At 46.3% G+C, this 26798-nt stretch overlaps 1 protein-coding gene across 2 annotated transcripts in view; it reads right to left on the minus strand.

Annotated features, from left to right (window-relative positions):
• The window catches only part of LOC146806345 (F-box/WD repeat-containing protein 7-like), a 458999-nt gene that overhangs the window by 106860 nt on the left and 325341 nt on the right, over positions 1 to 26798 (minus strand). Inside the window, exons 5-7 of one of the 2 annotated variants that reach the window (XM_085623550.1) lie at positions 16222 to 16357; positions 8921 to 9055; positions 2663 to 2786 (exon numbers count right to left, since the gene is read on the minus strand). In XM_085623550.1, coding sequence (XP_085479676.1) covers positions 2663 to 2786; positions 8921 to 9055; positions 16222 to 16357 — 395 coding nt within the window. Of the gene's footprint in view, positions 1 to 2662; positions 2787 to 8920; positions 9056 to 16221; positions 16364 to 26798 lie in introns of both variants that reach the window. The other variant, XM_085623549.1, reaches the window with a different exon arrangement.

The raw sequence follows: 26798 nt of genomic DNA on the forward strand, positions 1-26798 counted from the left end.
CGCAAGGGAAAGGCCTAAACAGGCCCAGAGCACAAACCGGATCCGTGTTGCACGCGGAAAAGGAAAAAACTGACATAGGCGCGCCGGGGTAGGACTTATGTGACCTCGCTGACGTCACGTGCGCGATGTCATCCCCCCGGCGCGCAGGGATGCTGGCCAAGAAAGTTTTCCGGATCCAGTCTCACGCCTGGGGGTAATTCTACATAAAGGAATCTGCGGCTAGTAGTCTCCATCAGATTATGACATTTGCTTACTGGTATTTGCAGGTAGGCGTCCTTAAGAGCTATGGTTGCCATGTAATCTCCTTCCTTTATCAGGGGAAAGACCTTCTATAGTGTTGTCATTTTTAAGTTTTACATTTTTATGAATTTGTTTAATGACCTTAGGTCCAGTATTGGTCTTAATGTTTTGTCTGGTTTCGATACCATGAAATAGACTCCTTAGAGTCTTTGTCCTTGGGAAACTAATTCCATAGCCTCTTTGCTTAACAACTCTTCCACTTCTTGTTGTAGTCATGGTTTGTCTTTCCTTACCTTCTTTAACCTTAGTTGCGTTGTTGATGGTGTCTGTTAACTCTATGCAATAGATGTTTTTTTAACTATATTTAGTACCCATTTGTCGGAGGCAATTCTCTCAAATTTTTATAAGAATTCACTGATTCTTCCTCCTACCGGTGACTTGTGTAGGAGGGTCCCTTGATGGTGTGATTTCCCCCTTTCGGTGATCCGCCTCTTTCCCTTTTAAGTTCACAAAAGGGTTAGCTTGTGCTGAGCGGTACTGCCACTGGGGAGGGTTGGTGGGCGCACTTGGCTGACTGGTGAAGCCTGTGTGAGATGTGTCTGGTTGTATGGTTCCCTTGGCTAAAATTGCTGTCTTTTTCTGGGCCATGACTCCCTGAATGTTCCCCCTGTACTGAAGGGCCCCCATTGCCTTGGTGGTCGTCTTGTCCTTTGTCGTGCACTGAAGCACTTTGTCTACTGTATCTCCAAATAGACTGTCTCCTGTGAAAGGCATATTGATGAAGGTTGACTTAACTTCTTGCTTGAATCCTGAGATTCTCAGCCAAGCGTGCCTGCACAGGTTTGTGGCTGTGCAGAGCGGTCTACTGGCTGTGTCTACCGCTTCCAGCATGGATTTTAGGCAAGTGTGCCTGCCATCCTCATGAATTCCTCTGGGAGATGTTCCATTAGCTCCTCCATCTTGTCACACTGTTGGTGAGCACACCCATTTAGTGGGGTGTTTGAGGTGGCTATCTGCCAGTGTTGATGCTAACCTTTCCATTTTCCTCCCCACCATGTCTCTTCTTTTGCTCTCCTTGTTACGAGGTGGTCCTGTAGATATGGGTGCATTTGCTTTTTTCCATGCCGTTGCCACAATGAGGAAATCTGCTGGTACGTTTCCCTGGATGTAAGGCAGGTCTCTTGATAAGAAGCGGTACTTCTTCTCCACCCTGGGGATAATTGCTTTAGTTACAACTGGCTCTTTAAAGCCTCTGTGCCCTGATCCACAGCTGCGTTAGATTCCTCTACAGAGTATCATTTGTGAGAGTCCAGGTGAATGGGACAGTCTCGAATAAAGGGATGTCCCCCGTCCCTGTATTTTTTGGGCCTGGTCATCAAGATGGTTGTGTGCTGGGTAAGAAGCAACCCTACAACAAGGGTAAATGTCATGACAGTGCAGAGAACAGCAGCTCTTTAAAAACTATCATCTGCTTCTGCATTTGGAGGATTCTGAAATTTTTTGGCAAAGGGATATTTATTTTTTTTTTTTTTGGAGTATAGCAGATGCTCCAGGTTCATATATATACCCCCCATGTTGACAGCCGAAAAGCAAATTTTGTCTCCTTTCTTAACTTTGGCCACATGTCTCTTTGTACATTTGACTCAATAAAATATTGCAAGTTGAATAAATCAAAACAATGACTGGATTGCCATTGTGTGGAAAGCCCGGGAGGAGGAAGGGGGTGTGGGGGTGTGTGTGGGGGTGGGGGTGTGTGTGGGTGGGTGGGGGGTGTGTGTGGAGGGGGGGTGTGGGGTGTGTGTGTGTTTTTTTTCCTGGTTACAAGAGTTCTGGTAGAGAAGAACAGCTTTGTGAGATACTGCACCCGCCCCACCCACATCATCTTTGGTGTTGATACAAGGCATTCTTTACACAAAACAGTTTATGCAACATCTTCTCAGCTATCCTTTTCCATTCCAGATCCTAGGTCCCCCTTTTTTCCCCAGTGCTTTTGCTTTCAATAAATCTTAAATGAAATTCTATTGCATCTACTACAACTACTTTTTCCATATTCAAATTGTGTAACGCATTTTAATTGTCATCCACTTTCATAAGAAACTGCCTGGTAAACACAATGAAGTCAACCAATTCTGTACACAAAATCACTTGCCAACATGGAAGTGTTCATGGATTGAAGAGCCTTGGGTCAGACTTCAGGGTTTGAGATTGAAGTACTTTGACATCTAAACGTTGAGACAAACATTCTCGTAACACAATCTCTCTGCATCAATGCCAACTGCCCATGTCACAAAGAAAAATGCTCTTCCCCCTTGAAAAGCCTTCACAAAATCTTGGTCAATGTCCTAGAAATTCACATTCCTCTCAAAGTAAATTTACAAACCTTACATTCCTTCCAGCTTGCTGTTCTATGTAAATGGTTTACCTTCATCTCTGCATTTTTCCCGCCATAGCAAATTGTCCTCAGCAAGGATCCTCCAGTAGCGGCAGGTCTGAGCTGCTCGCAGAAGGTCCCGGGGCTCTAAGAAGGATAGTACGTACAGGGCAAGCTGAAGAGAGAAGAAGGCATCATGAGGTTCTGCTTCAATTTAAGGAAGCTACAGAGTGTTGCTGCAGAGTAGAAGATCACAAAGAATACCCCCAGGTAATAAGTTATGAGGCCGACTAGGCTTCACTTAGGAGTAAATGGACAATACCGTACATTACATTTGTAAGAGTAGATACCAGAGTGAGCAGGATATTCACAGTGCATGCACTAAACTCTCTGGTTGAAGGAAAGGGGTAGAGCTGTAAAAGACACTCCTTTAAAGATATAATTACAATGCATGGGAAATGAATTCCACTGCTCTCAAGAGGAGTAACAGTAGTAATACAAATAAGATACACGGGTTATAGACTCAGGTGTCATAGATTAGTAGCACAAGAGCTCACATTTTTTGAGAGGAGTCGGACAAGTACCGGGCAAATAACAGAATGAAGACAGACACTCATTATTTACATGTAACAATAAGTCTGCAATTTGAAACTCTGTACAATTACAAACCTTTGCATATTCAAGCTATCAAATGTTTTATAAAAATAAAAAAATCTTGAAAGAATTTTCTGGTGGAAGTGGGAGTTATCTGGAGAGCTGTTTATTTTTATAATGAGACTCCGATATGTTGTCAAGCGAAGGTTCCACTTTGCCTCACGGCCGGCACACCCTCAGATTTGTTTCTGTGCTGTATGTTGATGTGACTTCTCTGTGTCTCTTCACTGGTTTAACCTCTGAGAGAAGCTGTGTGGACTGCATATAATATATACCAATCCAAGTTCCATACTTTCCCTCTTTGTCCGACCCCTTGAAATGCCATCTCGCACCCCACCCCTTAGGGTTGCAAGCACCCCAGGTTGGGAACCCCAGGCGTAATGGGTCATTTGGAGTACAGGCCTAGGGGATTGTGTATTGCCTGCTGAGACAGGGTGAATTCTGGCTTGGGGCTGGTGCTTTACGAATTATGGGCATTGTCCTGGCTATTGTGCTTAACATATTGATACTTCGGCATGAAGCTGGGATACAGACATAGTACTGCAGTCTTCTTATAAAATTTGATAAAAAGCTCTTCTAAGAAGAGTGCCTCGTCTTGCTTACAGGTGACGGCTAAGAGCAGGCAGCCTCGTGTGACATCCTTTATATTCAGCTTCCGAATGGTTTGTACTGTGGTCCTCTGACTTTGCCGAGTTCTATGTTCAGTTGGTACTAAGTGGTCTTATTTGGCGTAAGGCACGTTCGAGGTCTTCCATAAAACCCTTTTTTTCACTGATATCTTGAAGAAGGATCAGTTTTATTGAACATTCTAGTAAGCGTCAAAGAACTTAAGGAAAGTCTGACTTTGGAATGTAAATGCATTTTCTATTTAGGAGCAATAATTTGAAGCATCCTATAACAGCACAAGGGTGTCATATCACCCAAACACAATACTACAAACATCCATATATGGGAATATCTCTGTGGTAGTTCGGCTCCAGGTAGTGACAATCTCTATAAATTTAGGTGGCAGTTTTGGGTACCTTAGCAATGATCTCAGAAGCCATGCCGGTCAGGGAGGTTGGACTCCTGGGAGTGAGTGATTCTGGGATGTACTGAGAGCTACATAGAATGTGCTGTTCTAGTAGGTGGGATTGCCACCACCTCCTTTGCCAATGTCAAAGCTATAAGGATTATTGTTGGGGAGGATGTCTGTTTTTCGATCACTTTCTCTATCAATGGAATATGCAGAAAGGAGAAATTAATGTCCTTTCCACAATCCATTACCCAGGAACCTTTCTCGGACAACACACGGGGCAAACAAATCTCAAGCCAACCGGTCCCAGCTCCTGAAACTGAACTGGTTAACGTTTTAATGCCCATTTTTGGGAATGTATGTACTGATGAGTAAATACATCTGCAAAGTTGTTTCCTACTTCTAGTACATGCCCAGATGTAAGTGCTTTCTCTCTATATCCAGGTTCCAGAGCCAGATGCTCTAATATTCTGGGAAAGCTAGGCCAAACTGCTCCACTTACACAATCCCCATTTGAGAATGTAGTACAAGTTTGCGGTCCTGATTGCCGGATCAGCACTTTCTTGTTCTGGAAGTCTACATCGAAGTATTTAAGCAGCTTTCCCACAGTTCTGCGTGTAGTACAATTATTTGCAGATCTATCTCCTGTGCTGATGATTTGTCCTTGGGTCTTAGGTCTCCCATGTGGAATGCCCATCATGTCAAGGATGACTCTGTAGTGCGGATATGCAAGGGTTTTATCTTCAGGCAAGTCCTTTAATCATCATATTGTCTGAATTCCAGTTCAGAAACAACTTATTTACACACTTTTCACTACCTCTAGTGCTCTGAATTAAACAGCTATGAAGCTTTTGTGGTTGTGTTCCAATAGAGATGGGTATCTGTAATTAGATAGAGGCATGAAGACATTAATGTCAACATCATCACAGCACTCACTATCAGAAATGTTGCACATGACCAAGGGGAACCTTCTTTTTTGTAGGGTGAGAATTCTCACATCCGAAGAGAAAGTTACAGATTTCTGGTTGTCAGATTCTTCAGAGAAAGTGTTTCTGCTGCCAGACAAGATCGATTTCAATTTGTTTCAAATTACTTTGAATCCTACTTGATGTGCCAGTAGTGTCCTTCTGTGTTTTTTCCTGGTGCAAGAGTCATAGGTCTTTCCATTACCAAATAGTTATCTATGGAGGGATACACATAGGTTGTCTCACTCACATGATCAGTAGCGTGTGCAAACCACTGATGGACATTAATAAAAAACAAAAACTCTTAGACTAATCTATCCTAAGGAGTAAAACTCTGAACAAGGGTATTTTATGAGCAACTTTTTTTTGTTGCAGTTTTATATAATGCGAACTCAACCTGAAGGTATTGGAGCGCAGGGATATTAAGTGATTTGCATAGAATTACAGGATGTTGGGTGATGCCGAAAATGGAACCCGGTTCCCCAGTTCCAAAGTTGGCAGTTCTGGTCGTTACGCCATATCCTTTACCCAAGGAGAAGATGTGGCGTTTGATGCAGAGATAGCTTGACGTCTGTATCCTTCACATCAAGGGTAGTGTGAAATTCAACTTTTAGCAATATAAATATGCCGTCTTTCCAAGGTGGTCGTCCTGAAGCAGTGTGTAATTAGACCGGTTGAGAGGCTTCAGGGCCATGTTACATCCTTCTGCGACACTAGGCCCTGGTTTCTCTGGAGTAGAAGCACTTCCTTCGTTTTTCCCTTGTCTAACAATCTGCATCTATGAGCGGAAGTTGTAAAGAGTCTTTTTAAAAAATAAAAATAAATTCACAACAACAAAAAGGAAGCCAGAAACATTTTATTTATCACACATCCATAAGTGTACAGTACACAGCTATAGCGTAATCTACTTCCAAAACAAACAGAGAGTAATGTATATGTAGTTCCAATAATATCCTCATTATAGAAACAGTTTTGGGGGGGAGCGAGTGAAAGCCATTCAACGGGTAGTGTGTAGGGCCTGGGGTACATCAGACAAACTGTAAATAAAGCCAAATAACGTCTATGTAAGATCCCACCTATGTATCTAGCATCAATCACCCGCTGGATTTTAACAGTGTAGGGGGTGTGTGGGTCAGTCATATCGCCCTTGTACAGAGGTGATTCTGTGGCTGCAAAGTGTTCCCTTCACTGTGGCGTGTGTCATTCTTGGCCTCGATGTTCACAATATAGGTGTTCCAATTTTCACACCCCACCCTTGCCATTTCCTTAGCATGCATAGATCTCAGAACGCTGAATTCCTCAAGACCACTGTAGTAGTGTATTAAATCATGTATAAGTGTCTGGGGTCTTGGGTGCTTTCCACTGCATTGCAATCTGTTGTTTGAAGAGAACAAACGTAAGATAGATAAACCAGCGTAGGTGTTTATCGCCCTGGGATTTTGCGACTGAGGCCAAGGAGGCAAGATTCGGGGGTTGTTGTCAGTACGCGTCCTTCTAATTCGGCTGTGGTGGTTGTAATTTCCCCCCACATCAAGCGCAATGGTGGGCGTTCCCATACCATGTGGTAGAACCCAGCTTCTACCAGCTTGCAAAAGTCATTTCTGTCTGTAATGTATCCTGCCACCAAGTCTCTAACTGGTCTGCAAAGAACTTTACATTTTCTTAGAGTGAGAAGTATTATAGGAGGAAAAGAAGTGGCTCTTCCTGAGCAACTCCTTCCTCAACCTCTGGAGAGACTGCCCAGGTTGCTCCCTCGGTGGGTGTGCTGTGATTGCTTCCACGGAGTAGTCTAAGGCATCTGATACGTTTCATATTAGACAACGAAGGAGTACCTTGGAGCATATCAACGTCTTGGCTACACGGATTCCCAAATCCCCTTGGAAAGAGATCCCCCACTGATTGCCCTGTCTATTTCCTTTTTGACATTTTCCTAGGACTTGCCTATTTGTTCCCAAAAAGGCACTAAAGTAAAGTTGTATGCTGTGGCTTTGTACTGCTAGTCTGTACTGGTCTTAAGTACCCAACTGCATATCCTCTCTGCCTGACACGGAGAGGAGTTCATGGTAGTGTTGGTGATACTCAGAGCACAAACGCTTGGGCCTTTATGTTGTTTGATTGCGGGATGTGCTCTATGAACTCCTCTATATTTTTCCCTCCAAGGCTGCCATGTTCCATTTTGGATATAGGGTATTTTTTAGGAGTTTCTGGGAAGAATTGCTGGGTCAGCTGGAGGAGAGTTTGGTTCCTAGAACCGTGGGAATGGTTGTTGCTTTGACCTCCTAGGGAGCACAGCACCGTACCACTAAAACGACCTCCAACGCCGGAACATGGCCACACCAGCCAGCTTTTTATCATTTGGCTTGCAACCGGAAAGAATTAGGTGTTTCATCTGTCAAGCCTTTCAACCCTGATGGCTCTCCTGCCATCAGCTGTGCGTTTTCTCAAGAAGGGATTTACCAACTAATGTGGCGTAGCATTTCAGTCTTATAACAGGCACCTTAAATTGTGACTGATCAGGACGCACAGTAGAGTTCATGGAAATGGTGATCTTCACACAGCTTACATCTCTCTGTTGCAGTTTCTCCGTGTTATTGGAGTCTTGTGGGATGTGGGCTGCCTGCCAGTTCTGTCATCAGAGCCACGTACTTATGCCTACAAGTTCTCCAGAGCAGCAGCCTCCATTTAAACCCTTCTGTCTCAGAGTCTGGAGAATACCCAGTAAAAATTGATTGTGAGTCATATGCTTATCTTCATGATCCCTTGGCAGACAGTGGCTGCCAAATCTAATCTCAGCGAAACAAGAGAAACTTAGGATATAAGAGCAGAACTTTAAAAGTACCATTTTTAAGGTCACATAGCATAATAGCTTATAAAACAGGGTAAACAACAAAAAACAAATATAAATACTCTCACAAACTAATCCAATCAAATTAAAAAAAAAAAAAAAATGTTGCTCCCCAAATCTACTTGCCCAAGCCAATCTACAACCTTGTTATGTCGTTTTGTGCTTCTGTGTCTGATGTGTTTTCTCCACTCCTCATAATGTGACCTATCCAACCATCAGAAATACTAACATGAGGCAGGTTGAGGAAGCATCTATAGATGCCACAAAGAAGTCTCTTTTTCAAAATCCACTTGGTCAACAACCATCTTCACTAGAAAAGGTATTTTTTTAAGAATAAAAGGTTACATTTCTAGCCAAAGCTCTGTAGAGCAGGAATATGAACTCATAATGGCTCTTGGCTGCAAAAGGAAGAGATTAATAAAGTGTAGTCAAATCTTTAGGATGAAAGGCAAGGACACATCATTGGACCTGTACCAGAAGGCTAGGATGAGATTAGTAATGTGTGAACTAAACTCTCTGGGGCAAAAGGTAGTGCTTATGAACATCTATGGATGTATGTGGAACCAACTGATACCACCTATGTTCAGGTCTATGAGTGTAGGCGGGTAGCGAGATAATGGACATATCTTTGGATGAAAGTGAAATAAATGTTTGACAATTTGTAAGCTCAGGTCTATAGGTGCCAAAGGTTAAGGAAGTAAAGTGCAAATCTTTAAGAGACAGAGGAGATTGACAATGTGGGAGATCATCTCCATAGTTGAAAAGAGGTGTGGTGATAAAGGACATCTATCTGGCTGAAAGAGGCGAAGAGTAATAATGTGGGAGCTCACCTCTTTGGGTAGTAAAGAGATGAAATCACGTTGGAACTGTGGCTCGATGACTTGCATCATATACTTGATTTGAGATGGTTCACAGCGATCGATGAGCTCATCCAATGCTAGCAACCTCTCAGGACCGGTCCACTTCTAAGAAGAGAAGACATTTTTGTTATGGTCGAAACGTGCGGCATGCAAAAGCCACAGGTTCTATCGCCTAAACATATTTTGTCACCTAAGCATCATAATATCTTTTCTCCAACTCACTTAGCTCTTAAAGAGAACTTGATCAGACATTTTTTTTAAAAAGGTACTCCATCATAAAAAAATAATAAAAACAGACACTGTAATAAACAGCACGGAAACAAACCATTAGGAAGTGATGAAAATAAAATGTGTTTTCGATTTTTTATACTTTTCTGCTCAGCATTTACAACTCAAAAGCAAAGCCTTATGTCTCCATTAGTAAAGAAAGTTACTTACCTTTGGTAATGATAGATTTCTGGAGCCACTACAGGCAAAAGTCCTCTGCCCACTTACTGGAGTGAATCACCTCCAACAATAGGGTGCATAGCCCCACATTGCCCAGTCTGTTGATATGATGGAAAGTGGCGGTGGTGTCCAAAAGAATCTAAACGTTGTGCTTCCAGATGCAAGGTAGAAATGCCTTCATTGCAACGTAGACCACAAGCAACTCAGGCACATTTATGTGCATATGTTGACCAGAAGTCAATGAAAAACCCTACCCCTAACCTGGAAGGGGCACCACAGCCCAGCGTGGAGGTTTCAGTGACTGCGGTAGCCTGTGGAGGGCTGAAAGGCTGACCACTGACCCCAAAAGGTTTCAGGGGTCTTAACATCAGTTAATGTCTGGATGAACAGAGTGGGAGGGCCCCACCTAGGCCATGAGGCTCCCCTGATGGGGGTGCCACTGTGTCCTCATGTATCGCTGAAGGGCCTACATCGGTCACGTGACACTAACAGAATGCACAAGGAAATGAAGCCAAGCAGAATCGAGACTTAAAGAACTGGGATATGAGTGTGAGGCTGAAACCTTGGCATCATCTAGCGAATATCCATGATGATCTGGGAAGGAGCTCAGACCTTCATGCAGGTTGTGTCCAGAAAAGCCCCCAAGGGTGTCTGCCTTTGAGATGGAGTGTCAGACTTTTGAGAAGTGATGGTACAGGCCAAGCTGTAGAGGAGAGAAAACACCTACTCAAGGTGTTCTATGACCAGTATGTGTTAGTCCACTTTCACTAGCCAGTTGTCCAAGAAAGATAATAAATGGACTACTGACCATGGAGTGAAGCTGCTGTAATCACCAGCACTTTCAAGAACAAATGTGCAGCGGTTGCCAGTCTGAAAGGAAGTGGTATGAACAGTGAACTGGAGTCCTACCGTCAATCCACCGGGTCTGTGGTCATGGAGGATTGGAAGTAGGCACCCTGGAAATGCAGAGTTTCCAACCAATCTACCACATTTAGGGTCAGCAGAACCTAACTCTGGGACAGCATCTTAAACTTGCCCTGCCGAATGAATAAGTTCATAAGATGGAAGATTCGAAAAGGGCACAAACCTTCATACGTCTTGGATGCCAGAAAATAAAGGAAGCAACTTTCTTCCAGAGGGACCACCTCTATGGCACCTTTGATCAGCAGGGGAATGCTTTCATCTCTGTCAGAGAGTATCTCACGGTAGGAGGAGGGAGGGACAGGAAGGGTAGGGGGCTTCCATTGCAGGTTAGGTGGATTACCCATATATCCATTGTTATTGTTTCTCAAGTTCTGGAAAGGTGGGAGATCCTCTTACTCCCCGATAGAAAATCATACCCTGGGGTGAATTGGGAGGTGGAACAGTAGAATGGTGGTAAACCTTTTAACCCTACGAGTGGACTCTGCCAAGGGGACATTGTTGAAGTGTGCCACATAAATAACATCCTGTGAACTTGATGGCCTCAAAGGAGTCATTGGCTCGATTAGTGGTACCTGCAACAGTACAGCTTCTGATCAGAGTACGGCATCTTGGAAGTCTTCGACAATTTCTAGGGTACGTCTCTGGAACTACTGGAGATGGAGCAGATGAAGTTGGCAAATCCCCCAGAAATAAGTTCCCTCCTGGGTGTTTCAAGAGGGTGGGCACAGTGGGTACAGGAGCCATCCTGAACACATCCAGCAAAGCCAGCCGAAGGCCTCAACTTGCTCAGGGCTGGCCAATCCAGCTGGAAACTCCAATCTCATCTTTTTCAGTGTTAGGATGTTATTCAATGATGAGAAAGAGGTCTGTGTTTTGAGATGACTTGTGAAACGACTTCTCCTTTCTTCTACTTCTTTAACTTTTTAGGTCTCGCCTACAGATTGAATGTGTTGTGCTGCGAGACGCATTGTTTACAATTCCGACATCTTAAAACATGCCCTAAGCATATCACTTGTTGTTTTTGTTGTCACTCTGATTTGCAATCCTTTGACTGCTTAGTTCCTGTAAGCTTCCCTTCCTTTATCGTCTTAGCTCCTCCATGGAGCATGGATCAAGTACGTGTGTTTTTCCTCGTCTTATTGCAAGGAACTATTTATTTTATTTTATAAGCATCTCTGTATTATTCCTGGACTTGCAATGTGCTTTCCTACTTTTAACACAGGCATACAGCTTCTTATTTATGTTGCTTTCACACTATTTGCTGTCTCCATTGACGCTTTAGTTACTTACCCCAACAACTATACTACTCTCCGGTACGCCACCCTACTCCACTCCATTCTACACAATGTCACTCTACTCCAGTCTACACTACACTACTCCACCCCACACAATGCGACTCTATGGCACTCCATGCAACATCACATCACACCAGTCTACGCCACTCCGCACAATGCCACTCTACACCACACCACTCTGTGCCATGCAACACAATGCCACTTTATGGAACTCTAAACCACTCCACTATATTCCCCACTACTGTACGCCAGTCTACTATACGACACTTCACACCACAAGATGCCACGACACCACACCAGTCTAAGCCATGCAACTCTATGCAACTCTATGCCACACTAAACCACCCTGCGTCACCCCACGCCACACAATGCCACTCTATTCTACGCTACTCTACTCCACACTACCCCACGTCACACAATGCCACTCTACTCTACACAACTCTATGCCATGCCACACAATGCCACTCTATGAAACTCCACTCTGTGGCACTCTACGACACACCGCTCACTTTTATCCATGCAGAACAGGATCCAGGCTGCTGTACAAGATGGCAAAAATGCAATGGCAAAGCCAAAAGCTCCCACATAGGCTAGACCTATTGGCTTAGCCAATACTTGTAATGAATAGATCTTTTAGTAAAGCGTTCCTTCACAAATGACAGAAGAGCGATTATGTGTCTCCTTAAGGTCTTTACGCAAAAATAACTTGGCCTCCTGCTCCCTGATGGCCTTTGGAGATACAAGAATTGCATTCTGCGGCGTTGTGATCCAATTCCAAACACCACATGCAGATGTCATGTGGGTTCGACCAGGATATTATCTTGCAGAATCTGCAACATAGTTTAATACTTGAACCGTTCAGCGAAGGCATTTGAAATAGTCGCTATTGACGTGCTTTTGGATTTTTTCAGTGAGGCAAATAAAAAGCTACACAACCGCGTCAACGAAGAGCAGAAAAACAAGCACTGACACCAGTACTTCAGCTGGCACTTAATATATTCAGGTGTCATCATGTTCAGGGGTGGAATAATGGTTGAAGCTACATGACCACTAAGGAGAAATGTCCAGACTAGCCTGAAGCTGGGATGGATGAGGTGATGAATTTGCAGGATAATGGAAACTTTTAAAAATCAGTAACTGTTTTGATTATTTACAAGGACTCAATTCTTTCGGTCATCAACTGCAGATTGTAATGGAGGCCTGGGTGATCATATTCAGTCAACACAAAGAGATGGACGGAGCGGTGAAACTTTTCAGACACTCACCCCCAGTCACTGATCTGGGTTGGATCCTTCATCGTTATTTAGCTCACTTTGCCACCCCAGTTCACATCATATATTCAGTCACCCTAAAAATTACTAAAGGAGCCACATGGTGAATGATGTCGTAATTGATCACATGACCCAGCTGATATCATCAGACGAAAGCATTGTTAAGGATTGTTAGAGATGAACCAAGCAGAGAGAACTGTATTTTTTTTATCTCTACACTGGATTTCTCCTTTAAACCAAATCTATGCACGAATATTTTCATTCAATTTACAAGAATGAACAATGCCTTTTAAGAGCCTCCAAAAATAGACAGAAGAGTGTCATTGCGTAGTCTCTAACAATTATTACCAATGTAAAACATAAGTGGAGGAACCCAGAAAATGTTACCTATCCAAAAACTGGATTACATTCTAAATCTGGGAAGGAATTATTAGTTGGTTTTCTCTTAACATGTTCTTAGACATCCTTTGTTTGAAATCGGAATACTAGTGATATAGTGGGTAAAGGGCGTAGTGCGAAATGTGCAGCTGTAACTGTCGCCAACTACGAAAGCAACATATCCCAGGTTCCAGACCACCAAACTGTTTAACTTTACTTGAGACACTTGTGCTAATCTGCACAAGCTATATACTGACAAAGCAAGGAAGAAGTGAATATGTTAGGAAAGGTAGTTAGCCAACATATTTTCCTAACGGAGCTTTAAGGGTTTTTAGGAGAAATATTCACCTCCAGCATAAAGGACCGAAATATTAAGAATACTAAATGGGCAGGCTGTAAGGCTTCTTGCTAAGCCAAAGACTGTGGAAAGCTCTCACCACTCCTTAATATGTGAACCCAACAAGTTGTGTTTCAGGAAACTCCTGCCTAACACAGAGTTCTTGAGATCAACATGAACTTCTAGACAGAGACAGATAGGGATCGTTCCTGGATTATTAAGGGACAGAGAGAGACGCGTTCTCTCTTCCACTGATGTCATCATGGACATGAGTACGAAGATATGACCCAGATCGAACTCAGCAGTATTCTGGAAATTTGAAGATGGATCAAGAAGCATCAACATACTTGGAATAGACTCCCCTCTGACAAGGAGCACAGGTTAAGCATCGAAACTGTGGTGCAATGTGCAGTAAAGACCAAAGTGAATGGACAGCAAAGAAACAATCTTAAAACGCAATGAGTAGGGCGGATAGCCAAGTGACAGCTTGAGCTAAGCAAAGCTAGCAGGGGCAACAGATATGGAATCCAAGATCCGGCTCGTATTCGATAAGTCATTCTCTGCTGTGAAACAGTATAAAGTGATTCAAACCTGAAATGCTTTGGATTAAATCACTGACGCTCAACAAAGAGTTGGGCAGGTGCACCACTGATGCTTGTACTAGCACATGAGCCTCAAGCCCCGACATGAAATGTTTAATACAGCACCAGACAAGTGTCTAGGTGTGGCATGATTGGTGCCAGTCCTATGTGCATGTTGAGGACTTGCCACAAGTTAGATTCACTCAGGACTCATTTGTTTGCCCTCACGAATCAAGTGACTGACATCGTGATTGCCTCCAACCCTAAGGTGGACTTGCTAGGACTACCAACAAGAAACAAGCACACAAAAAACATGGTGTGCCAACCTTGCCTTAATCCTTGATGAGTCACAAACAGACATGCCGTGGAAGAGTAGCAGAGAACAACAGTCACAACACTGGGATGCTGAACTCTAAAGACAGGCAGAAGAGGAGGAACCGACTGATTCTACATTAGAAAAGGTGTAGTGGCAGATCTTGCGTAATGGAATGGGACACTTCTCTCCTGAAACATAGGGACAAAGATGACACTTAGACCCCTTGAGGCACAAGCTGAGGCGAACTGAACATCTGGTGGTCGAATACCTGTTCTGGGGAGTCCAGGTCATTCCACAATGAGCAGTAACTAGACAATAGTAATGAATACTAACATTTTGCTTAAGAAAAATGCTAGAGATGTAGCACCTCTAGGATACGGAGTGGAAGGCATATGTTAGGAATCATAAGCATAATTTTCCCGAAAAACTAGATCGCTGAGCATTTCCCTAGATCTGTGATACGGTAGGAAACTGAGGACCATTGTTATTGCTGGGCTGCAACATACTGTTCTCAGAAATGATGTGCGTGAGCTTAGTTCTTTACTACATGAACTGTGGGTATGTTGGGTTGATGTAAAGCTAGCCGATTATTCAGTACAGGAAATGTAATATGCATCTCCTATTTTAAAAAAACCACTGAAGCACAACTTTCCATATGTTCAAGTCTGAAATACCTGCTGCGATCATCTGACTTAGAGAAAGTGACCCTGCATCAATACTTTTCGACTACCCTCCTTCAATGACACCTAAAGCTCCTAACCTGGCTATACGCTAAATCTAAACGGTTGCTTCCTCTAAAACTCAATGCTGTGGTAAAATAGTTCTCTCCACTCCGTAAAATACTACATCTGTACTTCAAACCAAGTAACGTGAAGTTGACTGGAGCACTCTTTTTGTCTCGCCTCGACTATTGAAACATCACCACCACTTACCTACCCAAAAAACGTATATGGGTAAGCTGCAAAGCCATTGGGCAAGAATGTGCCGTAACCTACTTATGGGGGACCACAGCAAACCTGTTCTGAAATCCCTCCACTGGCTTAAATGTTGAAGCCAGGATACATTTTAGAATTCTTTGCCCCGTTCACAAAGTTTTGTGGGGAAAAAAGCCCAACATACCTGCAGAGACTAGCTCCACGCCACACATCAGCAACAAACTTCAGTTCCTGGCCTGCTATCTTGGTCCATGAAAATGTTCAAGAGGGTGCTACACGGAGGAAGATCAAAGGGTGCACAAGGTCCAAGACTACAGAATGTCTTCATGATATTACAAAAGAGCCTCTCATCCGGTGGAAGATAATTATTAAAGTCACTGAGCTTCATCGACGACTTCTGCGTCGGGGCAGAGGGCTAAAAAAAACAAAGATTAGATGGGACCAGGTATTTTCAAAAGGAGGGTTTGCACCCATGCTATATATAATTGCGCATTCCAGAAGATGGGAGTGTACAGACCATCCACTAACTGCTCATAGCAAGACTGAGCAGAGTCCATCTATTTAACTCGTATCTGTTGGACGGCAATAGACAACATCATGTAGAGAAGTCGGTCTTGGCATGTTCCCAGTGTTTTTGTTAATATTAAAGAGGGAAAGTTACGTTTTATGATGATGCTGGGGACATGTAGAACTAATACACTGTTGACAGTGTTTTGTACTTTGGCAGTAATAAGAAATCTGCATTATCAGAATGTTAAGTAGAGAGTAATGCATAAGCACAGCATACCTGAAAGGTTCGCAGCCAGTCCTGCAGCTCTGCTGGAGGGGCGATGGAAGGGATTCGTCGACGCTGATGCCCATGGTGGTTGGCATTTCGCAGGTCCCCAAACGTTGTGGCAGTGTTTATGCATTGTGCTAATGACCTAAAACTCAAGGATTTAGAAAGGAGAGATGAGGATCACATCATTACTTAGGAAAAAACATGACTTGTGTGCACAAACTATCAATGGCACCACCAGAAATGTCTTGAAAATTTACAAAAACAGACCAATGTACTTTTCTTTTCTACCCTATCATTTTCTTACTCTGGGAGTCTGCTCTGCTGGGGCCATAATAGTAGGCTTTAATTTGGTGGGACACAACACTTTTTACATTTCTAGGATTGATCTGGGCCTCTCTTATTTATTCATTATAACATTGCTGTTCTTGATGCTGGTGAAAATGGAAAGTGTGTAGCATGCCGAGAAAAGTAAAAGTGCACATTGGCTTTGTCAACAAAAAAACAGAAATTGGGACGAGGAGACAATGTTCACCAGAATTAGACACATCAGCAGGCAAATTGTGTTACATTACAGGTGATGCAATTCATCTGTACTTCCCGAAGCCATTACAAAGAGCACACACTCAAGTGTATGGCGTACGCAACTATATGGGTGGTTTTCCAGGTATCTTGATGAGACGAGGTACACATAAGACTGTAAAGCTGGCATTTGCAATCTATGTTCTAGTGAGGACAGTGAATTCTGTTTTTCAAAGCAGCACAAAAAATACACCACCAGCAACACAGGTGGTCAGGTGCAGGATGCAAATTCGAAGTCGGGCGCCCAATGCTTTCAATGAGGATCTCTCTGACGCTAAAGAGGCCGCAGGGGTGGCACCGGAGGGTTGCAAGTGGAAGACCAGTGACAGTAGAGGTAAATTTGGATGTAGGGGCACCGTCAGTTCAGCTCGCCAAGGCCCAGGATCTTTGGTGCAAGGGTGCCTTTCGATGTCATAGTCTTCTTAACAGAGCCGGTTGTGGTCGGGGGGAGGCCTCTGGATTCACACTGCAGGCGCCGTCACGGAGTTCAGGAATGGTCAGCCAACGCTGAACACAAGATCAGGATAGCTGGGGAGACTTCACTACACAGGTGAGCCACTCAGACTCGGCTGTGGGTGTCGGATGCAGAGCGGGCTGGGGACCCGGATCCCAAGTCTTTGGAGTTGGTTTCTTCTGGAAATGTTCGTTTGTCCAGGGGAGATTGGAGCCTATATTGAAGGTAAGAGTCCTCCTAGGGGTTTCAGAGGTCACTGTTGCAAGACAAGTGCAGGGTCGTTGAAGCAGGAGACAGGCCGGTAGAGCTGGGGCCCAAGGCAGTTGTCATCTTCTGGCTTCTGCTGCAGGGTGTCTTCTTTCTTCTTAGCTTGAGCAGATCTGGGGGCCAGGTCTAGGGGAGCCCCCTAATTATTACATTTAGGGGGCATTTACAGGAGTTGCAGGTAGGGCCAATGGGCACCTCATCTGGGGTGTCTACACCCTCTATTATGCGACACTCCTGTGGGAGGGAGCACAGACCTAGCCCATCTTCAAGATTGCGAGGACTGAAATTTGTACCTCACCTCGCTTCCCCCCACCCTAGGGGTGGGGTTGGCAGAGATGGGTACACCTATCTTTTTTAATTTTCCTGCGCAAAGTGGGGATGTGAATTAGGGGCTGCCATTTGTTGCTAGCATTAGAGGCTGGGGTCGCATTACAAAGGCGGCAGGCCTTTGAAGCTTACCTCTTCGAGCACTGGCCCATCCTGGGGGAGGAGGCATGACACCGCTGGCCAGAATGTGCATTGTTTCTGGTCCCAGAAAACAGGGGCTATCCACCAAGGGATCCAGAAACATGTCTGGTGGTAGCTGGCTGCCTACAGCTGGTCAGAGAGCATGCCAGGGTTGGTGTGGATTCAGGGGTACCTCTGGGGTGCCCTCTGGGTACATGGTACAATGCATCCCACACTGGCATCAGTGTGGATGTATTGCAAGGAATACTTTGGTACCAAACACTCCTATTTTCAGTGGAGCCATCATGCTGCTGTGGAACTAGAGTTGTCGAGTTTCCAGGTCATGTACTCTCTATGGCTTCACTGGCCCTTAATCTATTAGGAAATGGTGCCCAATATTGTAGGGGCATATCTTTTCAAGCAGATATGCCCTCACCTGTAGTAAAGTGCATCCTGCCTTAGGGCTGTGAGGTCTGCTAGAGGGGTGACTTACTTATGCTGTCAGGCAGTGCTACCTGGCATGGCACTCAGGCAGGGTGCAATGGCGACTTTGTCATTTTCTCCCTCACAGGAGCACGCATGCTGCAAGGGCAGTGACATGGTACCAGTGAGGGGGGTCCACAAGGACCCTCTTCAGCTCCCAGTCCCTAGGTATCCAGGGTACCATTTGCTAGGGACTTACAGGGGTTAGAAGTACCAATTGGGGGTTTGTTTAAGGGAAGGAGCACTGGCACAGAGTACCTCGTTGGCAGGGACCCGGTCCACTACATTTGAAACCACACCAAAACCAAGCAAAACGTGGGGGGCTAATTTCAAGATTTACTTGGGTGGAGCAAGAAATATATTTGTTACGTATGGACCTGCTCAGCTTCAAGAGAATTAGGCCCCATCCGAGCTTTCACAACTTTCTGTGAAGAACTGCCAGATGAAGGGAAAACTTTAATTTCCCGTTTCGTAACTGATGAGGAAAGTTGTCACCTGCCATTTTGAGTTAAAAGAAAAATTAACGGGGCATGGCCGGGCAAGATGGCCGACCGGACCTAAGCCGTCTCGGCTCCCGGCTCACGCGCCGCCTTGACGGGGATTGCAGCGACTGCGGCAACTCGCGTCCACCGCAAATGAAGGCTGCGGGCGTGTGGCACAGTATGGCAGCGGGTGCCGGCGAGCGCTGCTCATCGCTGGATTAGCTCTGTCTGCCGCCGCCGTCAGGACAGTGAGGGGCACGCCGGATCATCATGGCGGCGGGTCCGTAACGGCGACCCGAGCCCAGTGCGGACCTACGGCGGCTGCGAGGACCCCTGGTGATCATCGGACTGTGCAGCGAGCATGGGATGGCCTGGGGGCACCAGCAGTAATACCGGCGCTTGGTCGCAACGGTCTCCATGAATGCCTGACTTTAAAATGGCGGCAGCGCGTTGTTTTGTGGCGTTCTTTCGCTCTCCTGACCGGCGGCCGAGCGCAGACTGTCCGCTTTGCCTGAGTGGGTCCCTTTGAGTGTCCAGCCCAGAATCTTCGTTCAACTGGGCATTGGGTGGCCTCTCTGGGTGAGGCCTGAGGGGTCGGGGCCTGTCATTCACCGCTGATCAGCACTATCAAGCCTACGCAGCTCCTCTTCATCGCGCAAACCGCCAGCGCTTTCAGTACGCGGTCCTCACGGCTGGGGAACCTGCTCCCCACAAGCTAGCATCTTACTGCCCCCACTGCGGTGGTTCGTCGCGGGAACACCGCGTCAGGTATGTCCGATGGGCCCCGATACTCTCTTGAACCTCACGATTTCACCCACTGACAGGGACACGTGTATATTCCCGAGAGTTTCCTGACTGAGCTCCTGAGAGGCGCACCCCGCAGGCGTTAGGGTGCGAGGCCTTGTGGCAATGCATTCAATCCTATTGCCGTCGCTTACAATCACTTACCAGTCCGAAGTTGGTGCACTCAGCGCTGCCTACACCAGCACGACTCTGATAGTTTTGCCCTATGCCGCCTAAGAAGACACCGGTCAAGACTTCCAACAAGGTCTCCGATTTCTTTTCGACCGCAGAAAAGCGCTCTTCGCTGCGGGGAGACGCAGGCTCTGCTGAGATGGCGCTTACGAAAGCCAATCTGCTAACTATGTTTAAAGACTTTCAATTTGAATTACGCAAATACATTGGACACGACATCAAAACTTCCATTGACCAGCTACGAGCAGACCTGACCGAGCGTCTGTCCTCCCTACAACGGGATGTGGACTCAGTCGGCACCAGAGTCCTGGACCTCGAAGCCCACCACCAGGAACAGGAGCAGATCTCCACCGGCCTCCGGGACGATGTCACCTTCCTTAAGGAGCAGCTCCATCAATCGCAGTTGCGGGCAGAGGACCTTGAGAATAAGGCTCGGAGGGAGAACATAAGCATTAAGGATCTGGAGGAGGGCGCTGAGGGGCCTGATCTAGAGGCTTTTGTGGTAGGTCTCTTCTCGGGAAATCGTGTCTCCACAGATTCTCAAAATAAAACTGGACAGAGTTCATAGGTTGGGGCCTCTACAACAGGGAGAGAAGAAACGCCTGCGCGACGTCCTGGCCAAATTCCACTCCTACAGGGTCAAGGAGGCTGTGCTCCAGGCAGCCAGGGCTAAGGAGTCCATCGCATTCCAAGACCATACTTGCACCATCTACCAAGATGTCGCTCCAGCGACGTTGGCTCGGCGACAACTGCTCCGACCTATTACCACTAAATTGCGGTACGACAAGATCAGATACAGATGGACGTATCCTTTTGGGCTCAGTTTTGAATTTCAGAATAAACGATGCCATATTACCGACCTTCAGGACGGCTTGGATTTGCTAGGAATTCCCTCTGGAGGGGATGCCAACGTCCAGGGCACACGTACCGGACTCACCCGAGGAGCTTCTTCATCTTCTGCCTGGTCCCGCAGGGTGAGGCGCTGAACGTCTGCTGGAGGCCCCGTGGGCTATACAACTCGTCTCCTGGCCTGCTTGCGGACTTGGCTGAGGCCCCTAGGAGCCTCCGCTGATACACGGCGGGGGCCGGCTCCTGCCGGGGGAGCCCTGCACCCTGCTGGGGCCTCTGCCTCTGGGGCTGCGGAGCCCTCCTATCGAGGAGATGGGGTCAAGGACGCTGCAGACTTCATAAGTAAGACTGATGTTGTTTCCTTTTGATACTAGTACCGTGGTCTAGTCAATCCAGGGTGTATTAGTGCTAGCTTTCGGATACCTTCTGTGAGCCACACTGTTGATGAGTGTTCTGTTTTCCAATGTGGTTGCCTTCTTAGTGCGATTGTCTAGGATTGGGCTGACGTTAAATCTGGCCTTTCTGTTTCTGTGGCCTTCTTGAGAGCCGCTTATATTTGCCTTTGGTTAACTTCCCCGCCGAGGCGGGCGTGGACTGGGTCCTCGGACCTGTTGTCCCCCGTGGTCTCAGAGGGGCCGTCTTGGCTCCACGAAGGGACCATCAGTTACGTGCGAATTGATATCATGTTTTTCCTTGTTCATGCTTTCTTGGGGGGGGGGGGGGGTGGGGGCGGGTTTTGGTGGCGGCTTTCTAGCATGGTTTAAGGGGGACTTCCGCGTTTTTGGGAAGGCACAGCCAGTGGGCTCTGATCTTCTGTTTCTTCAGTGGGGTGGAGGTGCGTTGGGAGTATTCAGGCTGGGGAAGGGATATAGTTTTCTTTATGTGATGTGATGCCGATCTCAATTGGAACTTGGAATGTTAGGGGTCTCAACTCACCCCAAAAGCGTCATAAGGTATGGAAATATATTACTGATCATCACCTCGACATCGTGGCCCTGCAAGAGACGCATCTAGCTAGGGCCGACGATTCACGTCTCCGACACAAACTCTTTCCGCTAATTTATAAGTCCTTGGCCCACACGAAACATCGAGGGGTGGCCATTATGTTTCGCTCTTCTACACATTTTCAACCATTGGGGGTTCAGAGTGATAGAGAAGGGCGTTGGGTTATGACTAAAGGTCGCCTTAGAGGGAAAGCCTGCACGTTTGCGGCTTTATACGCCCCCAATACCGGTCAGACGGTTTTTCTAAACACATTTCTGGGGAAATTGACTGATTTTGCAGAGGGACCGCTGGTTCATATGGACGATTTTAATTTAATATGGCAAAAAGAGCTGGACAGTTCCTACGCTCAACGGGCAGGCCTGGGTTCCTTCTCCGGGGAGACACAACAACGCATGCATGATCTGGGCCTCCTTGATACTTGGCGCGCTCTTTTCCCACAATCACGAGATTATACGTTTTATTCACATGTCCACCGTACATAATCCCGGTTGGACTACATCTTTGTTAGCCAGTCTCTGCAAGGTGTATTACAGGACGCCAAGATCTTTCCCCTCTCGATATCTGATCACAGCCTGTTCTCGGTTTGCCTCAATTGGCTAGGGGCTGCCCGACCACTCCCAGGTGGTATTTTCCTCCGTCGCTTACGCGTGATAAGGAATCCTGCTCCAAAATCCGACACGCCATCACGGAATTCTTCAACACTAATAGGCCAGAAGACACTTCGGAGTTTATTACCTGGGATACATTGAAGGCTGTTATTCGAGGGGAGTGTATAGCTCTCAACGCGCCACTGAATAAGCAGCGCGCCCACGAGAGAGAACTACTAGAGACTGAACTGACGGCTCTTGAACGTACTCACAAGGCCAACCCCACAAGGCAAACGCTACGCGGCCTTACGGCCCTCCGAGGTAAACTTTACAATAACAGGGCAGAATTCACACTTCTTAAGCTACGACACCTATCATACACCCAGGGCAATAAAATTGGAAAACACCTTGCCAGACAATTGAAAGGCAAACGGGAGAAGGAATACAAAGGCGGCATTTTGGATCCCTCGGGGGAACTTACTCATAGGGACGGGGACAAGGCGGAGCTATTTGGGACTTTTTATGGGAACTTATATTCTGGGGATTCCTTAGACGCGGACGCTCAGCAGGAATACCTCAAGTCGCTGTCTCTGCCCCAGGTGTCGGCTTCATGGAATGATTTACTCACTGCTCCTATCACCTTAGAGGATGTCACCGGGGCTATTCACAGCCTGAAATCTCACAAAGCCCCAGGGCCGGATGGCTATACGGCCCTCTTCTACAAAACATTTGCCCCCGATGTTTCTCCCTATCTTGTCCGCCTTTTCAACAAAATGGCAGAAGATGGTTCAGCTTCCGGCACCATGTCTGAAGCCGTGATATCAGTGATTCCCAAATCGGGGAAGGACCCCCAGCTTTGCGCCTCCTATAGGCCGATTGCCTTACTTAATCTTGATGCTAAACTGTATTCTTCGATTATCGCCAAACGCCTAAATGACCTCATGCCCGCCCTCATTCACCCAGATCAGTCGGGCTTTATCAAAGGGCGTCAGATGCACGATAATACCCGTAGAATCATGCACTTGATTGAAAAGGCCAATAAGCGTCAGATTCCTGCAGTCTTGGTGGGCCGGGACGCCGAGAAGGCCTTCGATCGGGTGAACTGGGGTTTCCTATTTTGCACGCTTGGGGCATTCGGTTTTGCGCCTAAATTTCTCAACATGATAAGAGCTAACTACCGTCTCCCCGCTCTAGAGTAGTGATTAATTGGGTACACTCTTCTACCTTTTTCCACTCGAGAGGCACTCGCCAGGGATGTCCCCTCTCACCCTTACTTTTTGCGCTCCGCATTGAACCCTTGGCTCTAGCGATCAGGAATAACCCTGCCATTCAGGGAATACCATTTACAGGAGAATCCCATAAGATATCGTTGTTCGCAGACGATGTCCTTTTATCCCTGTCAGAACCGGCGGCGTCCCTACCGCCCTTGCAGGGGGAACTTGAGCGTTTTGAACTAGTGTCAGGGTTCAAAACAAACCTAGGCAAATCATATATACTCAATCTTACCCTCTCACCCACGGAGGTTCTCCGGCTTCAATCTCTCACCCCGCTGTCCCGGGCTACCTCCTCCATTCAATACCTGGGGGTTCATCTGACACCGAGAATTGGGGGGCTATATGCTGCCAACTTCCCTCCCATTCTAGCACGTATTCAAACAGAACTCACGAAATGGAAGCCTCTTTTCTTGTCTTGGCTAGGCCGCATTCATGCGATCAAAATGACTCTCTTGCCCAAACTTCTCTACCTATTTCAAGCCTTACCCATCAAATTGGAGCCCGATTTCTTCCGCAAAGTGAAGACCATGATCCTGCGTTTTATCTGGCAGGAAGGTCGAGCGCGCTTCTCTTACTCTCTGCTGCGTCGCTCCCGCTCTGATGGCGGCGTGGGCCTACCGGACATCATCTTATATTACAAAGCAGCACAGCTGAGATTCCTAACTGAATGGTCCCAACAGGACTCCGAGAAACACTGGCCTTCATATGGACCGCAGTGTGACGGGGCGAACCATCTGGGACCTGGTGTGGCGCGCGCGGCAGGATAGACCCCGGAACACGTACATTAGCACCCCCACACGCACCACATATGGGATTCGGTCTCGGGCGACGATAGGTGGACCACGTTCCCGTCACCGTTTACTCCGATCCATTTTAATCCAGCATTCACTCCTGCCCAACATGAGGGACCATTTGATGCCTGGAGAAAGGGAGGCTGCTTGGCTCTAACACACTTGTTCCATAACTTTGATCCACTCGCTTTTGATCAGTGCAAGCGAGACTATAAACTAGAGAATACGGACGATACCATTATACACAATTGATGCATTGGGCCCTCTCTCCTCAAGTGCGGGACGCTGCTACTCGGCCCCTCACGAAATTTGAGGCGTATCTCACCAAGACTACTAGTATGAAAGGGGTGATCTCGTTCATATATAGCTTCCTTCTTAAAACAGCTTCATCCCCACGCCCCAGATATAGGTCTATGTGGGAGGACTTAATCCACCGTCCTATCTCTGACGATGAACGGATGCATCTTTGGTCCGACATTGCGCGATTCAATCATTCTACAGAACTCAGGGAGGCGCACCTGAAGACTATGATGGACTGGTATTTGCACCCAGCCAAACTCCGGCAGATCTTCCCCGCCACCTCGGATAGATGTTGGAGAGGGTGTGGTTTGCTTGGGGACTTCCAACATATTTGGTGGGACTGCCCGACTATCCGCCCCTTTTGGGAAGAAATCCTGGCGCATATCAAAGATATGCTGGGTTACCCCATCCCCACTACCATGGCGGGAGTGCTTCTGGGGCTTCGTGATGCCTCCCTAGAACATTGAAAACGGGCCGATAAAATGATTATGTGGCTTTGTATCGGAGCAGCTAAAGTCACCCTGGCAGCCGCTTGGAAGCGGAGGGAGGCTCCTGCTGTTTCCCTCTGGCACTCCCGCCTCTGGAGATTGCTTAGCTTAGAACATATGGCGGATATTTTTAGAGATGACTATAAGAATTTTGAATTTAAGTGGGGACCCCTTGTCTCCTTCCTTTCCAGAGGCCTCCCAGCTGCTGTTTGTCCCTCTTCCATAAGAAGCCTCCACCTCTTTCAATTTTGATTAGAGTCCTGTGTCGCATACCATCTCGAATGTTTGTGATTTGCCGCCACCACGGGTAGGGTGGGGGGTGGGCATTGGGGGGTAGGGGTTTTCCTTTTAATCTTATACTGCTATTATCCCACGTTGGGAGACACCTGTACATGCTTTTTTCTTTTTCTTTCTATTCCTTATGTTTCTTTACGCTATGTTTGGCATTCCACTTGCGCAACTTGGGGAGGTTGCCATCGCAGAAGGAAGTTAAACTTTCTACAGAGCTGCCTGTTTGCTTCGTACCTCTGCAAAGACTCTTTTTAAGCTCCATTATGTTTAGAAACTGTGTTCTCCAGTCGGCCTACCTACCGAGAAAAGGAGCTAGTTTTGTGTTGATTAAGGCAAATCATTCAACTGTTATGGTCATGCTGAAGTTTTCTGTTCCCCTGCGCGGGATCATGTGATGGTACTATCCCCGATTGTAAGCTGTAAAAATTTAATAAACATAACTTTGACAAAAAAAAAGAAAAATTAACAAGAAAAGTGTAAAAACATGCACTTTGCACCACTGAGATGCCCTTGAGTATCCCCTAAATGCACTTACATTTGTCCAATGTATATGATCAGCCTTGACAAAGATATTGGCTGCAATCCTAGTTCAATAAAAAAAAAAAGCAGTATCTCAAGAAAGCAATAGGTTACAGATATGTTTGCTATCATAATGCCATTAGAAAAACACATGACAGGGTGTGCAAACACATGACTTCATCCATAAGGTTCAACGGGACACACTGATTCACCCAGACACTACAAGTAGTAGTGAGAGGAAGGCACAGGTCTCACTAAATGGAACGCAAGTGATAATGACATTATTAGGGGGTGGGTGATAAATTCTGCTCTTCTGGCAAAAATCCTGAAGTTTTGGCCACTCCACATTACGTTTGTAATGTGGAGTTCCAGCCAAATCCACCAACCGCTGCATAGCAGAGTTCTCTCTCGCACGCGGCTTGGCAATGCTAAGTTGGCGAGGGCGAGATTGAATTAGAGTCTCCTAGCACCATTTTCGGGTGCTAGGAGGGCTCCTGGTGAGATTTTCTCAACGCGGGCAGTCATGACCGTTCACAGTGAGAAAGCTGACCGAGTAAAAAATCTACTCAAGTGAAATGAAATGAAATGAAAAGATAATTTATAAAGCGCGATGGCTACCCTGGGGCGTCCCAGCGCTGCAGAGGTTGGGCTAGGCGGAGTACGCTAGACTTAAACGAATTATTAAGATGATTTATTAAAAAGATGATTTATTAAAAAGCCAGGTTTTAAGGAGCATTCGGAAGTTAAGTAGTTTAGGTTCTGATCTGATTGAGAGGGGGAGAGTGTTGCAGA

The sequence above is a fragment of the Triturus cristatus genome, chromosome 8, assembly GCF_964204655.1.
Source record: "Triturus cristatus chromosome 8, aTriCri1.1, whole genome shotgun sequence".
In the NCBI taxonomy this organism is placed as follows: Eukaryota; Metazoa; Chordata; class Amphibia; order Caudata; family Salamandridae; genus Triturus; species Triturus cristatus.